The sequence below is a fragment of the Podarcis muralis genome, chromosome 1 (genome assembly GCF_964188315.1).
Source record: "Podarcis muralis chromosome 1, rPodMur119.hap1.1, whole genome shotgun sequence".
NCBI classification, from domain to species: domain Eukaryota; kingdom Metazoa; phylum Chordata; class Lepidosauria; order Squamata; family Lacertidae; genus Podarcis; species Podarcis muralis.
The window spans coordinates 118,807,293-118,824,536 of record NC_135655.1 but is presented as its reverse complement, the minus strand read 5'-3'; the positions used below and the strand labels follow the sequence as shown (position 1 = coordinate 118,824,536).

Below are 17,244 nucleotides of genomic sequence, written 5' to 3'. Positions count from 1 at the left end.
TCAAAATGACTTCCAGACTTTGCTGAACTAGTATTCACAGATCTTACTCCAACAGCTAAAAGGAAGGAAGATTAAAAAGTTTCCAGAACTTGTCAAGCAAAGCAAAGGATGCAAAGAACTTAAGCTAAGAAAACGGTGCACAAGAATGCGTAAGCTCAGATAAAGTTTGTTTTATTTAGGCTAGTACTGCATGCTACAGAATAAAGCAGAGCAGAGCAGGACCCTCTTTGATAGCTCCAACCGGCGACAGGAAAATGGCTTTGCTCAGTGCTGATTTTATGGCAAGAGGAGAAACAAAGTGTTGAAAAACAGAGCGGTTAAAATCCATGAAAAATCTTAAATGGGAATTACTCACCATCTTGTTGTGCCAAAATAACTGAGGGTTGCAACACAGCAAGGAAAAGCAAAACGGCTCCCTGCACACAGCTCATCATGTCTAAAAAATATTAGACATGAGACTCTATGTGCAAAAGAGAGAAGGAAAAAAAGTGGGGGGGAAGAAAAATCAAAAGAGCACCATCAATTGTTTCCTGCCCTTTCAGCCACCGGGCCCTTCACACAACTCAGCCACAGACATTCCTTTGCTCTGGCCTTAAATAGGAAAATCTTTGGCTTCCTTTACTTCCCAGCCCCTTTCTGAAATATGAGAGGAGGTCCCATCCCCTTAGCATTAAATGAAATGATTAATATTTCTTTTGGCCTTGCAGAAGGAACAGCCAACTGAAGCAGCTACATAACACATCTGGAGAGTTTGTGCTTGTCAGCAGCTGCTCTGTGTGTATGGAATACAGAACATGCACATATATGTTATATTATATGATTTTGGGCTTTGGTGTGTGAGCTGATTTTCTTTATGTGTGGCATGCAAGTGCGACAGAGAAGACTGGATTTCATTTTTTCTTAGCAGTTGATTTTTTTTTTTGTTCTAGATGATGATGGTGATTCTAAATCAGAAAGACCATGATGAGGATTGAGTTTACCTGAAAGGTTAGAAATTTCTCTCGTGCACACACAAAAATGGAGAGAACCCAGAAAATCATGTGAGACCACGCAATTCTTTCTGTGAGAGACCAGCGTTGAAGCCACAGCTTTTAAAATGTGAACCAGACCTTCCAGAAAAGGTACAATTACTGGCTATAGGGAATGTGAGCTCAGCTTTGGGCTTCATGCATGCCATACATTTGAAGCACAATTGATGCACATGACTCCCCCCTAAGGATCTTGGGAATTGTAGTTTCTTAAGAGTACTGAGAATTGTAGATCGAGGGGGGTAAATTGCAGTTCCCAGAATTCTTTAGGGGAAGCAATGTGCTTTAAATGTATGGTGTGTAGTCATCCTGAATCTCTCCTAGGCAGGGTAGTGACTAATCCCTTGTGATTAGTTTTTGGAATACAAGGAGAAATATGGCAGTGAACTTTTGACCACTGCATCCTTGGCCTGCTGAAGCAGTCTATGGCTGCTGAGGAACTATTATTTCTTCCGTGTCTCCCAAGAATGGAATCCAGGGCAGCTTGTGACCTGATCTACACAAGGAGGAGGAGAAGTGCTAGAGTCTTGGTGTGGTAGCATGGATGGTGGAACCTCAGACTACAGGTGGGGGAGTAATTTGTTGTTTTTTAAGTGCTCAAAAACCCATACAAGTAGAAGACTAAGATGGCATGGAGGAAGCCAGGTTAGAACTTTCCCCTCTCCCTTCCCAGGTTGTTCGACTTGAGGTAGGTTTCGTTTGTGCGTTGCAACACGGGGGAGCATTTTTTAAAAATGGCGCACCTCAGCAGAACCCTCTCAAGTGGTACAGTCCAAACCTCAGGACTCTACCACCCTCTTCTGCTGCATGTGACAACCATGAAGAAAGGGAGAGGTCCTGGAGAGGTTCGTTCAACAGGTGTTCTGCGATGTGATGTGTGGAGGTCAAATATGATTCAGTCCAAGCCCTCAGACACTGGTTTTCTTCAGGGACTCTGTCACTTCTATAGAGCAAGTTGTTCATCGACCACTAAACTGCCCACTGGGTGGGATGACAGGTGCCTCAGAGGACTATCCCCCTACGCCATCCCAGTCTGGACCATCAGTCACCAGCTGCCCTCTGGGAAGGATCTAGATGACCTTCTATATATTGTTATTGCTAATTGTGTGTGTGTGTGTGTGTGTGTGTGTGTTTTACAAAGTATTTAATGTGAATTGTAGGCTGCCTTTGAAGGATTTGTACCCTGAAAGGTGGGCTATGAACAACTAAAAATAAATAAAGAAAATCCCACCCATTTAAATCAATGCGTTTTCTTCCCTTTTGTTCCACTTTTAATGATAGTTTGATTTCCCTTTTGACTCCTTAGCATCATTTGTGTTGAAATAACAGTACAACGTTGCTATCCGTAGGTAATCAACTTACAATGAATGGTTTGTATTTAATATATGACCCCGGGGTGAGCATTTTTGTGGGGGTCATGATCATCCCACGCAATTTTGTGTTTTCACTTAATGCACGAACCCTCGACCTGCTAAGGTCAACTGGGGTCCTGCAGATAGAGAAAATAATTAAATTCCTAAAATGTTTGGATATGACTGATGTGGAATTGTTTTCACTAATGTTCATGAGAAGCATGTAAAAGGTTGTATTGAGGCTGTTCCTGAGATTATAAAAAACTTAAGAGCAGATAGATAAAATATATTTTTTCCATGGCAATCTCAATGAGCCTCTTCTTTATATGATCACACAGTATATTGACTTTTTTTAAAAATAGAAAATATATATCCCCACTTTTCCCATTTCCTGTCATCAAGTAGCACATGCAGAATTGAAAGGATGTTTATTGAATGGTGCTATTGACTGAATTCTGTTATAATACTTGTCTGTTTCTTATCTAATGGTAAGAAATCTGCATGGCTATCAGAGTGTTATAGAATCTAATGTCAAAATTTCAGTTTATGTAGAGAAGCAAGTTGCTAGCCCTCAGAAAAATCTGAAAATGAGCAAATGTATGAAGGAAATGGGGTGATGTATAAAACTGGTCCAATGTTTTTGTCTCTTTTGCAAAGTACCCTTGGGAAAAATTACTTTGTTGCGAGGAAGGGGAAAGGGCAAATATGTCAATTATCAGTTTTCTCAGTGACTCATTTTTCCAATCTAAAATTCAATTTTCTACATTTCTGCAGCAATTTTCTTTTCTAAAAAACTTCTTATTGAATTTCTTCAGAATTCTAGGGCAATTTTCTCCCCCAAAGCATGTTTTTATATGCTGCTTTGACAGATATACATATTTTTGCAAGCAGATTCTCGTGACTTAATTAATTTTTGTATATTACTTTCACTAATATATGCAGTTATATGCACGCTTTACCCTGGTATATGCATCTTTGTTCACTTCGCCTGACTGCAGAACTACACTGCAAAATTCAGAAATGTCAATGGTTGTTTCTGTTCATATGCTGTTTTGAAAATCACAAATATTGTAAGTTCACCTTCAAATGACAACTAAATTGAATTTTTCTCCCATCCCCAGGAATGAGAGGAAATGAGTGCTTATCACTTACCATACTAGGTAAAATCACCCCCATGAGAACTGTGTACACATTGTAAACCTGGGTTCAGATCACTGGTGGTGATTGTTGGCAGGACATTTCTGGGTAGCTTGCACCCATCCTTTTTGTGCTATGCAAAGCATTCACCCAAAGTTAAAATGCATCTAGAGTTTGTTTATGTTGTTTATAACTCACAATTTCATAAAAGTATATCAAAGTTGGATACAACATACAAAATGGTAGTAAAATCCATAAAGGCATCCATAAAAACCTCATGAGAAACATCAATGAAGCATCAGTAAATACTGGCTGGTTAAAAAGAGGCATCTGATATTGTGAAGGCCTATCTGAAACCGCACAGTTTCCAGAAGATGTCTAAAAGAAGCCAAGTGTCAGGGATGGGGCAGAGGAGGAATGGTGGAGAATGCCTCCCCATCCGGACCCTTCCAGGGAGGAGGAAGGGGAAGACAGCATAGATTTACAACAGGGGCTTGCGGGAGGTCACAGCTCAGAGGCAGATGAGGGGGAAAGCTGGAAAATCATGGGAGAGCCAGAGCAACAGCTGGCTGACACGGTGTCTTTAGAAAGCCTTCCAGATCCACCATCTCCCAGAGCCCAGTGAGCCTTAAAAGTAGGAGAGCAAAGAACTCCAAGACAGAGGGCACCTATAGAGGAGGTGATGATGATGATGAATGAGGAAGTGGGAGAGCTGGGTGTGTGTGGAAATTCCATTGGAACAATGCCATTATCCAAGAGGATGGGTTCTATAAGCCTCTCTCTGTAAAGTTTAAAATAAAAGCGGACTGTAGCAAACTTTTCCTTGTCTTTATACTTTCCTGGGCAACCAGCTGGGAGCCACTGACAGCATCCTGACACCAAGGAAGATAGCTCAGTTGCTAAAGCATGGGACTCTTAATCTTAGGGTCGTGGGCTTGAGCCCCATGTTGAACAAAAAATTTTCCTGCATCCCAGGAGGTGGGACCAGATGACCTTTGTGGTACCATCCAGCACTACAATCCCATGACTCTATCATTCTACTGACCCTCTGACTGATAGGGAGTTAACATAAGAATGTAGGGCTAACCTGCTGGATGAAGACATTGGTCCATCAAGTACAGCATCCTGTTCTCACAGTGGTCAACCAGATGCCTGTGTGGAGCCAGCAAGCAGAACAGAAGAGCACTCTCGCTTCCCATGGTTTCCAGCAACTGGTACTGGGAAGCTTTGCTGCCTCCAACTGTGGAGGTACAGCTTAGTAGTCATTGATGGCCCTCGTCTCCATGACTTTGTCTAATCCTTTTTAAAGCCATCCAAGCTGGTGGCCATCACTCCATCTGAGGGGAGTTCCATAGTTTGATTAGGAGCTGTGTTAATAAGTATTTTCTCATATCTGTCCTAGATCTCCTATATGGTTGAGCTTTCCACACTAAAGGCTCAGTCCCCAGTGAAGGCCAACCAAACCTCAGGGGTATGGGGAACCACCAGAAGTGGCCCATCAGAAGATCTCAGTTATCAAGATGGAGCATAAGGGATCAGATAGTCCTTAATGTCCTTATATTGCTGACACAGGGGTGGTCAAAGAGATGAGCTTACCTGCTTGAATTTTTGCACGCAGATTTGAGGCTCACATTACCTGCCAACGGCAGATTTTCCCTACCGTGATTTTGCTTACATCCTTAAATTGTTATGTTCCCTGTTACTCTCTTCCCCAAGAGGGGAAAAAACCATTACCTTGTGGGGAAGGAACAACACAGCAAGTACTGCAGCAGAGAGTTCCTTTCAAGCTGAGATACAGTGGTACCTCGTGTTACATATGCTTCAGGTTATAGACTCCGCTAACCCATAAATAGTACCTTGGGTTAAGAACTTTGCTTCAGGATGAGAACAGAAATCGTGTGGCAGCAGCAGGAGGCCCTATTAGCTAAAGTGGTGCTTCAGGTTAAGAACAGTTTCAGGTTAAGAATGGAACGCCGGAACGAATTAAGTATGTAACCAGAGGTACCACTGTATTCCCTTTGGGATTTCTCCTTCCCAGTAATGAAGGGAAACTGCCAGGGAGATATAGTCCATCATGGCCCCAAGCCGGCTGCCGGACTTCCATCGATCTCCCGTAGCCAGGCAGATCCAGCAGTTAGCGACACGAAGCCTTAGAAATAGATTGCCACATTCTAGGCTTGTGCACACTGTTCTTTATCAGCAGAAAACACAGCCAGAAAGCTTGCACCGAAGAAGAGCATAATTTACAGATTTTATTTAGCGTTGAACAGAACAAAGAGAAAACATGACCGTTCTGAGTCAGTGACTTTGACCGACTGAAATCGAAAGGAAACAGCAAGCATAAACATCCTGTAACAGGAAATACGCAGGCTCTGTGACTCACAAGCCTGCTCTCTCTTAAGGTGGAACGGAAATATCCTAACATCCTCCCCCTTTCCGTGTAACCTGTTGTACCTGTGGTTCACTCAATTGCAACCTTTGTACATAAACCTTATGTTGTTCTCTGTTAACAACCTTAGACAACAGATCAGCAGGAATTTCATTTCCTGCCATGTAGGACACCCGAATCAGTCCCTTTTGAATACACTCTCTTGCACGATGTAGCTTAATCTGCAAGTACTTGGTTCTTTGCTTGCAACTCTCGGAGTTCAGCAAAGCCAAACACGATCTATTGTCTTGATACACTTGTATAGGACATTTCACAGAAACCCCGATGTCCTTAAACAGTTGCATCAACCATTCACAATCCATGAGTGAAAATGACAGAGCATTGAGTTCTGCTTCACAGGAACTTAGGCTCACTGTTGTTTGCTTCTTGCACAACCAGTCAAACAGGCAGTGGTTGTACATGTAGCATACTCCAGAAGTGCTTGTACCATCCGTGGTGTCACTTCCAAAACTTGCATCTGCAAAGATTTCAAGACCTCCAGTCTTCTGACTGGTGAACCTCAGCCTGTAGTGCATAGTCCCTTTCAAATAGCGGGCTATGCGCTTCAGAGCTTTCCAATCCTGAACCGTAGGATTGTTGGCATGTCTGCTAAGCAGATTACAGCTTACAGCTATGTCAGGTCTTGAACATCTGGCAATGAAATTCAGCTTGCCTAGAATGCATCTGTACAGCGTTGTATCAGAAAACGCTTCAGCAGTACTATCTACCTGGTAACCTGTCACCATCGGTGTGTCTGCTGGGTTTGCATCAACCAAATTCAACCTGGTTAATACATCAGCAATTTTCTGTGTTTGGTGTACCAGAAAATTACCTGCTTGGTCCTTCTCCACCTGCAGAGAAAGATAGTTGGATACCTCACCAAGATCCTTCATGTCAAAGTGCTCCTTCAGCTGAGCTAGGGTGCTTTGATAGAAAGCCTGATTCTTCCAAAACATCAGAAGGTCATCAACAAAACATAAACAATACAGTTTGTTTTGCCCCTCCTCCTTGACAAACACACATGGATCAGCTTTGCCCTGTTGAAAACCTAGAGAAAGCAACGTTTCAGTGAGTTTTGTGTTCCAACACCTAGCACTCTGCTTGAGACCATATAAGGATTTCCGCAGTTTACAGACCATTCCTTTCTGTATCTGCATCCCATCAGGTGGAAGCATAAACAGCTCCTCGTTCAAAATCCCGTACAAAAAAGCTGTATTAATGTCATGATGAGAAACATGCAGTTTCTCCTCCGCAGCGATCTTGAGCATCAGCCGAATGCTCTCATATTTGACAGTGGGAGAGTAGGTCTCGTGGTAATCCTGTCCTGGTACCTGTGAAAAACCTCTGGCAACCAATCTGGCTTTGTGTCTGACAACCTTGCCATTCTGGTCTGTCTTGGCCTTGAAGACCCATTTGCTGCCAACCAGTCTCATACCTGGGACTACCGGTACCAGCTCCCAAGTTTGGTTCCTGTTCAAGGAATCAACTTCAGCCTTCATGGCATTAAGCCAAGGCTCAGCATCTTTAGAGGTTAACTCCTGAACCTCCTTGAAGCTTGAAGGTTCCCACACCTTCTCTGAGCTACTAAGAACAGCAGTTGCAGTCTTAGCAAACTCATCAGCATACCTCTTTGGAGGTCTGCCTTTGGTCGCCCTTTCAGACCTACGTACTAGACGCAAGTCTTCTGGACTCATCTCCTCTTTCTTAGGAGAAAAATGACCAATGGTGAACAGTGGTTCTTCCAGTTCATTGTCAGACGCATCAGATGGTCTGACTGAGGCCTTTGCACTCTTGTAGTCTGCTGTGTCATCACTCTCACTGACATCAGCAGCAGCGCCGCCCACTGAACTGGAATCCGAACTCTGATCATCATCATCATCATCATCATCATCCTCATCATCATCATCCTCATCCTCAGTTTCCTCAGCTTTCTCAGCATGATCTGCTTTCTTCACATCACCTTCATCCTCCTCTGGGTAACTCTGGAAAATTCCCACATTTTCCCCCCACTTAGGATTGTACTCAACACTCCTTGTGAACTTAATGGATTTGGAGTTAGTCATCCATACCCTGTATGCACCTTTTTCGTACCCCATGAACAAACCATGTGCCCCACGCTTCCCAAGCTTGTTGGTTTGTGGGGTGCGTACCCACATGTCAGAACCAAATATTCTCATGTGTTTGGTGTTGGGTTTCTTGCCAAACATCTTCTCATAGGGGGTACAACCAATGGGTGATGACAATCTGCGATTAACGGAGTAAACCAGATTCCCTAAAGCCTCCCCCCAAAACTTATCAGGGAGATTGGCATCATGCAACAAGGTTTTCATTCCTTGCAGCAATGTTTGATTTGCTCTCTCCGCAAGCCCATTCATCCATGGCGATCTGGGGGTTGACATGTCATGCTGGATTCCCTTCTCAGTCAGGAAAGCTTCAAACTGCTGAGAAGTGAATTCCCCGCCCCGATCGGTAAAAAGACAGGAAATACGTTTACCGTGAGCATTCTCCAACCAAGCACAGAATGCCTTAAACTTCGGAAACGCTTGCGATTTCTGTTCGAGCAAAAACACATGAATGTACCTAGAAAAAGAATCAATTAGAACCATGAAGAACCTTGCTCCTCCTAAAGAGGGCGTAAGTGGCCCAACCAGGTCTGCGTGCACTAGCTGGTAGGGCTTGGAAGCCTGCCTGCTAGACTCCTTGCCTTTTGGAGCAACCTTCACCTTGTTCTCTGCACAAGATACACATTTCATGTGAAATTTACAGGGTTTGATGTTCAAACCCTCAACCACCTCTGGCATCTTGGCCAGTGCCTTCCAAGAGAGGTGACCAAACCTTCGATGCGCTTCATGAATGCAACCTGCATGAAGAACTTTGTTAGTTTGTGCAACACAACAAGAATTAGCATTAGATACAACAGCAGTGTCATCATAAGTTATATGGAACAAACCATCCATAAACTTTGCATGCAAATAGTCCTCTTTGCCTTTACTGATGACACAGACGCTCCTCTTGAAGGAAATCTGAAAACCACGTCCAGTAAGCTGCGGGACGCTCAATAAATTGTCCGCAGCTCCAGGAACATACAGAACATTACTGATGGTTGTATGCAAACTTGCAAGTTTCACAGTCCCTTCTCCTGCAATTTGCAACGTCCTTCCATCAGCCAGGTGGATCTCTCCTTCCTGAGGCTTGAAGGAGATAAAGAGGTGCCGATCCTTTGAGATGTGGCGGGTACAGCCCGAATCAACAACAAAGCTGCCTTTGGCTGTTGGAGCAGCCTTCACAGCAAGCAAACCCTTGTTTTCCACTTGCTTGGGCTTTTGCAGCTTGCCCCCCTGCTGCTCCTGGCCAGCAGACGTGCCTTTAGCCTTTGGTGAAGCTGTGCCAGCAGACATAACCTTGTCTTCCACTGGCGTGGGCTTTTGCAGCTTGCCCCCCTGCTTCTGGTCAGCAGACGTGCCTTTAGCCTTTGGTGAAGCAGTGCCAGCTAACAAAGCCTTGTTTTCCACTGGCGTGGGCTCTTCACCCCCCTTCTGCTTCGGGCCATCTGCAGACGCCTGTTTACCTTTGCCTTTCCGGCCTCTGCAAAGGCGATGACCTTGGTTCTCACGAGAAACAGAGCTCTCAGCTGCTGACTCCTTGGCTCCCCCTGGAGGCTGGAATGCTGCCTGGGATGACATCACAGTCTGCTCCCCCTGCAGCTTGCAACCGGTGCCCTCAGCATCCCTGCATACACTCGCATTCTGGGAAACAGCTTGGACCTCCGATGCAGTCAAACTCTGGGCTGGGACAACTGAGTTGTGAGCTTTCATCAAAGCATACCACATTCCACGTGCAGTGGTGTTGCCAGCCAGCGTCTTAATTTCCTCAAGAGATACGGATAAGACTATTACGTCAATCGCCTTCGAATCATCGGCTTTCCATCTCTCTGTCAGAGGAACTGGGGGGGCCTCACTCACGGTATGCCACACCCTAAACTGACGCAGCAAACTCTCACACCATTTTGCCCAGGTCTGATAGTTGTGGCCATTTAGCTTCGGTGGACACGGAGCTACTTCTGAGGATTGTAAAAGATCCATCTCAGGTCTTTACGTGAGCCCAAGTCTTTATGCCTTCAAAGACTTATTATCTCGGCAGCCCATTAATCACGAACTCCCTGGCTTGGCTCCCAGGCCAATTAAGCCTTGCCGGAGTTCAAAGGCTCCTTGTTGAGGTAAACAGAAAAGCCTCCGCTCTCGCTGCTTTCGCTTTTCACATACCTCTCAAACGCAGTCTGTTGCAGCTTTACTCTCCTGTAGGTGCTGTGAATCTGGGCCCGAAACCTTGTTGTTGGGAAACTGCCAGGGAGATATAGTCCATCATGGCCCCAAGCCGGCTGCCGGACTTCCATCGATCTCCCGTAGCCAGGCAGATCCAGCAGTTAGCGACACGAAGCCTTAGAAATAGATTGCCACATTCTAGGCTTGTGCACACTGTTCTTTATCAGCAGAAAACACAGCCAGAAAGCTTGCACCGAAGAAGAGCATAATTTACAGATTTTATTTAGCGTTGAACAGAACAAAGAGAAAACATGACCGTTCTGAGTCAGTGACTTTGACCGACTGAAATCGAAAGGAAACAGCAAGCATAAACATCCTGTAACAGGAAATACGCAGGCTCTGTGACTCACAAGCCTGCTCTCTCTTAAGGTGGAACGGAAATATCCTAACAGCTAGCACATGTTTTTCTGCCAGATATTTGTTGGGGTTGACCGCCAAACTGTTATCCCAGTGGAAAGCAACTAGAGCAGTGGTTCTCAAGCTGTGGGTCCCCAGATGTTGTTGGACTACAGCTCCCATCATCCCTGAGCTCTGGCCTTGCTAGCTAGGGGTGATGGGAGTTGTGGTTCAACAACATCTGGGGACCCACAGGTTGAGAAAGGCCGAACTAGAGTGTCCAGATGTACAAGAGGAGAAGAAGAGTTTCGATTTGATATCCCGCTTTATCACTACCCGAAGGAGTCTCAAAGCGGCTAACATTCTCCTTTCCCTTCCTTCCCCACAACAAACACTCTGTGAGGTGAGTGGAGCTGAGAGACTTCAGAGAAGTGTGACTAGCCCAAGGTCACCCAGCAGCTGCATGTGGAGGAGCGGAGACGCGAACCCGGTTCCCCAGATTATGAATCTACCGTGCTTAACCGCTACACGACACTGGCTCACACTGGGTTCCTGCAACTTTAGTAGTGGTGCGCATGAGGGGATTCCAGCAGGAGTGCATCACAAGCTAAAATTGCTGAAATTCTATGCAACTACTAAAGGTGCAGGAGCTCCATTGTCCAGACACCTAAAAACTGACAGTGTTGACACAATTTACAACCACAAGAACAAGTGGTGGGTGGAACTGGGCCCTTCAAAAGAAGCAGTCTAAGAACCTGTTTCTGTTGTAACCAGACCCAGGAATAAAGAGATGAGAAACACAAAATGAGGGCTTATCCACACTTACCTTTTGTCCCATTCATTCTAAGCACAGGTGTGTGCTTTAAAGCACCGGGTCTGAGCACTTTTTTTGTGCTGAATTGGAATCCACAGAAACCCCGAATTGCCATTTGTTCCAAATCAGCATTAAAGAGTGGGATTTCGTGGGGATAGTGCTGGGTGGAGGAGCACACAGACACGGCTGACCTGTGCCTAGAAACATGCCACAAAAGGAAGTCTGGATGAGCCTTGAGTTGATCAAGGGCCACGTTTTGTTGATAAAAGTTGCTGAGGAAATGGGAAGTGCAGGAAGCTTTTCTCAAATCTGCACCTTGGGTGAGCCAAATTCTGCCCACACAAAAGGTGCTGCAAGGCAAAGCCTGGGCCCCACCTTCCAGAGTGTAAGGAGGCCTTCTTCCCTCACACTCTCTTGGGGTCCCACAGGGGTGCCAACTTGAATAAAATATTTGCAGGGGACCCAGTAAGCCTTGCCCTGCACAACTGATCACAAGATGTGGCACATACACACAATTTGAATGGCAATGCAACTTTGGGAGGCCCTGCCCCCCTCAAATATTTTCTTGGGATGCCTGAAAGGACCTCGGCCCCCAGGAGTTGGCCTTATTTCAATGCTTGCCTTATGAACATTCCATAGCCATCACATCCAAGCATCTATGTATCTTGCCTTCTCCTGACTAACCACACGTATTGTTTGTCTGGTATGCTAGCCTAACAGTAGGCCAGTCACTTGTCAGCCACCAGTGGTGTAGCGGTTAGAAGGTTGGACTAGGATCTGGGAGACCAAAGTTCAAATCTCCACTCAGCCATGAAGCTCACTTGGTGACCTTGGTCCAGCCAGTCACTCTCAGTTTAACTTACCTCACAGCAGTGTTATTAGAGTGAAATGAGGAGGAGGAAAATCACATATGCCACCTTGAGCTCCTTGGAGGGAAAGTGGGCTAGGAATGTAAGAACAACAACACTTTTCAAAGGAGAAGGGATCGATGAGGCTAACTTTACACATGGCCAAAGTGTAACATGTGGCTCTCCCTGAGAGGGGGCAGTTACAGAGTACTGACAATGATTTTATGGCATCCTGGCAGCTCATAGAGACTTGTAGGCAGATTTGAACTCAGTCATTTCTATACCATGACTGGCGTTCAGGACCCATTTGCAATCTTGTTACTCCTCTTATTTTAAGGTTGACCATGAAGCACAAATGGCCAACCATAAAGGCGTGTTTCAGTTAACATGTCATCTCACCGGGCAGGTCTAGCAAATGAATGCTTTGGGGAAATGGCCAAGAATCCATCAGCTCCTCTTTCAACACTTCTCTAAATTTTCTGCTCCATTTATAAACATGTACGTGATATTTTTTTTTTACAGGCAAGATATAACGTGTAAGGGCTGGATCTTCCCAACCTTCTTCTGGTCAAGAAACGAAAGCCTGTGCTGCATGGGCCAGGGGGAGGGCATGGGCCAGATGGGGTTGCAGCATGTCGGCCCACGATTCTCATCTCCCATAAAAAGCTTGGAGCGGTGCCTGTATCAATGAGGCAACAAGGGCAATGGGGGTCTGCTCTGGTTTATGGGGGTCCCTCGATGCACAAGTGGAAAAGGCTTGCACCCCTTCCTTTAAGATCCCCTGCATGTAAGCTCCACATTTCTAAATCTGAGGTGGGGGCTGGAGGGTGTGAGAGAAAGAAAGCTGTTGGAGATGATATGGAATGCAATTATTCATCTGAATCACGTTGAGGACAGTGTGGTGTGTCCAGCACAGCTGTAATGGCTCTTAAAACACAGCCAAAATTATGACTATAAACGGATGAACCAGAGAGGACCAACGATCGGTTATCTACAAAGAGAGACAGAGAGCGAGCGAGAGAGAGAGAGACAGAGTTGGATGTGCATTTGGTTAGCATACATAGTCCTGACCCTTGAGAGTTGGAGATGCCGGTAGGGCGGAGCCCTGTTTGTTTGCAGCTACGATATTAGCCAGTGATGAATCAGATAATTTGGAACGCTAGTTCCAAGCTGCTGTTGTAAAGAATGCACATCTTTCAAACTGAATGTGTGGCCTTGTAATTTTTCTTCTTCTTCTGGAAGTGACCCATGTGGACATTGTAAGTAAGGGATGTGCCAATGGCTCTATAAAAACCTAAAGTCTTTCAGGACCAAAAGAAAAGTCTTGAATATTCCATCAAGGTTTGTTTGTTTGTTTGTTTGTTTGGTTTTTTAAAGAACAATTTGTGGTATTTTGACAGAGTTGCATCTAATTGCATCCCGTCACTGACCAAAAACTCTTTGATCTAAGAAAAAGGCTTCCTTGAGCAGAAAGCAGGGAAGGTTAGTTCCACTGATTATCTACCTACTGGATCAGGCCAGCAGCCCATCTGGTCCAGCATCCTGTTCTCCCAGTGGCCACCCAGTTGCTTGTGGGAAATCTGTAAGCAGGGCCCTTGCACGAGAGCACTATCTCCTCCTGTGGTTTTCAGCAAAATGGGGAGAGACAATTTGGCTCAGCACCACATGCAATGTATTGCTCCCTTGATTCCTTGATAGGAACCTTCACTGAACATCACAGTGGTGATGAAGAGTTTGGAGTCTGGACTTGATATCCGGCTTTATCACTACCCTAAGGAGTCTCAAAGCGGCTAACAATCTCCTTCCCCTTCCTCCCCCACAACAAACACTCTGTGAGGTGAGTGAGGCTGAGAGACTTCAGAGAAGTGTGACTAGCCCAAGGTCACCCAGCAGCTGCATGTGGAGGAGCAGGGAATCGAACCTGGTTCACCAGATTACGAGTCCACTGCTCTTAACCACTACACCACGCTGGCTCTCGATGAGGCTACAATGCAGCGGATATGAGACAAGCAGGTCCCTAAGCTTGTAAGCTACCATGACGGTTTGGGGATACCACCAGGGTCTTTGGTTCAAGACCCTGGCTGTCCTACAGGACTCAAATGGTGGGTGTAGGTCCAAGGTTAGAGTGTTTAGGAAAGCAGTTAGATGGTTGCATTGTGCTTTACCCAAATTTGGATTTTTTTCGGTGACATTGCTGAGAAGGCTTTGTAGTTTCACTGTAAGAATTCCACATGCTGTTGACTGATCAAAGAGATTCTGGTAGTTTTGCATGAAAAACAGATGTGCTAAGACCACACATGATGAATTGGTTGTTGGGCGGTACCATTTCAGAATGTAGGTGGGTGGGAACCAAATGCCTGAGTGGTCCTCCCCATAAGATTACCCCCTCCCCCATATAGAACAATTTGCATGTCAGGGAGAAGGTCAAGCTAGAAACCTTCTTCCTGATGTGCTCGATTTATATGGGCTGAGCAAATTTTATGTGTGGCTCTGGGCAGCATTCAGATATTTAAAGTCCTCACCTGCAGCCCCCCCAAAGTACAGTATGTCTACAGATACAACACACAGGGGGCTGTATCTGGTGGTAAAAGGTAAAGGTAAAGGTACCCCTGCCCATACGGGCCAGTCTTGCCAGACTCTAGGGTTGTGCGCTCATCTCACTCTATAGGCCGGGGGCCAGCGCTGTCTGCAGACACTTCCGGGTCACGTGGCCAGCGTGACAAGCTGCATCTGGCGAGCCAGCGCAGCACACGGAACGCCGTTTACCTTCCCGCTGGTAAGCGGTCCCTATTTATCTACTTGCACCCGGGGGTGCTTTCGAACTGCTAGGTTGGCAGGCGCTGGGACCGAACGACGGGAGCGCACCCCGCCGCGGGGATTCGAACCGCCGACCTTTCGATCGGCAAGTCCTAGGCGCTGAGGCTTTAACCCACAGCGCCACCCGCGTCCCTGTATCTGGTGGTAGTTCTGCTTAAAGTAGACACACTGACATTAATAGGCATGGCTCACTCCATTCATTTCAGTTTGTCTGCTCTGTCTAGGACTTAGTTGGCTACAACCCCATGCTTTGACTTTTGTACTTTAGTCACCACAAGAGAGATCCCGGGCAGCAAACAAATATCCATAAGGCTGCTTCATTTCCTACACATCCCACAATCAAATTTCCATTTCAAACCACTTTAAAGCTCTTGCGAACTGTGTGAGGGAGACTTTTTTTAGACTGTGCCCTTCAGGAAATGTATCTGGGAGAAGATCCCACTGTAAATACATTTGAGACTGGCATATTATTAATTTTTGTATCATTATTTTTTTAAAGTAATGTTACAGAATAAACTAAAATGCTGATGGATTTGCATGCGGATTTTTTTTCTTAAAACATGGGGAAATGGCTGCAATTGCATGTTGGTGGCTATCGGTAGGGTGATGGTACTTGTTTGTGTGTGTACATGCACATAGCAGAGAAATGAGGTAAAAACTCATCGATTCAGCATAACGACATTTCAGATGGTGCTTGTTTCATAGATCAGAATGTTGTCCAATAGTGGGAAGGGGGAATTTCCCTGTAGGGTGGGGAAGCCTATCAGGTATAAAAGGATTCAGAGATTGAAAGACCTGCCCTCTCACTTCCTTATAGGATTCCTTATAGGATCATTCATTACAGGGATTTAGCCTGCTCCCTATTCCCTTAAAAATGTTCAGTTGATCTATAACTAGCTAACCCACATGGAATCTGTCCCAACCACTTTTAAATTTAGTGGGAATGATGCTGTTGACTTTATTCAACTTTTTAATGGTAGCAACAGACTCAAACAACGCAGACACCACTTGTTTATAGAAAAATAATAATGCCACAACATTTAGCTTAGGCCGCTAGAAGCGAAACATGAGATCAGAAATGGTTTCATTCATTCAGGCTAGATAGGGCATTGCATTATGCACTGGCCACATCAAACAACATGTGCTGAGTCATGCTAGCCACCATGGAAAGGATAAGAGCAGTAGAGTCATCCTCCATCCCATATGAGACTAGTCTGGGCCCTGTAAAATAGGCTGCAGTGGATGCCCAGTATAGTCCATCTTCCATCGATGAGCAGGTGATGGCCCTCTGCATGGGAAACTTTGCAAGCCTATTCGAATTTGTCTAAAGAACAGTGGGAGAACAGTGTCTATTTGAATGTAAACATTTTAGGGAAAGGGGGAGCCAAAAGGAGCTGGCCTCTCAGCAATGCCAATGAAGTAGGTCCTTCTTCTACCTCTTCCTCCATGGCAGCCTGATGCAAGAGGAGGGAGGAGACTGGTGGAACTGGTCTCCCATCAGAGCCAATGGAGTGGTCCCTTTTCCCTTTCTCTCCATTAGCTGCAAGCTTATGGAAGGACCGCTGCCAGGTGATGGAGGATAGATAAGCTTTATGGAATAAATGGATTGGCTCTGAAAACAACATCTCTCCTCTGATGCAGCCAGATGACTGTTGAGGGAGAAAAAGAGCCAAATGCAGCTGATCATTCAACGGAACCAATAGAGGAGCCCTTGTTTTCCACCTTTCCCTCTGCTGAAGCCTGATGGAATATGTGGAAATAATAAATACGATGTTTTCCTGCTTCATTTGTCATTGCCAGTAGGAAATGCTTATCTGACTATTGCACATCCTTTCACTTTAGAGAAGTTGAAAAGTGTGTATCCCTGTGAGTGTGCTGAAAATATTCATTGCCCTTTTGGCCTATTAAAAGAGCCCAGTGAAGATGGGGATAATGAGGACTGGGGTGGACTGTTGGTGGAGGAGAGAATATCTGTTCCATTGATTCCTATGTAATGGGTAGGATTCACCTTATGTCAGGCTTCAGGAAATCCAATCCCTCCCACGGTGGGCAGCCAAGAAGCAGATAACACGAAGAGCTCTTACCAAGTTCCTTTATTCAATATTCAAAGAGAGGGGTTTGAAAAGTGGCTCTCCATTCCAGCAATGACGTTGCTCTGAGTA

General features: G+C 45.4%; 1 protein-coding gene across 1 annotated transcript in view; it reads right to left on the bottom strand.

Moving 5' to 3' along the window:
• Positions 1 to 578, bottom strand: part of COL3A1 (collagen type III alpha 1 chain) — a 96,395-nt gene extending 95,817 nt beyond the window's left edge. Inside the window, exon 1 of the mRNA XM_077917242.1 lies at positions 356 to 578. Within this exon, the coding sequence (XP_077773368.1) occupies positions 356 to 434 (79 nt within the window). The 5' untranslated portion in view covers positions 435 to 578. The remainder of the gene's footprint in view (positions 1 to 355) is intronic.
• Between the last annotated feature and the right edge of the window lie 16,666 nt (positions 579 to 17,244).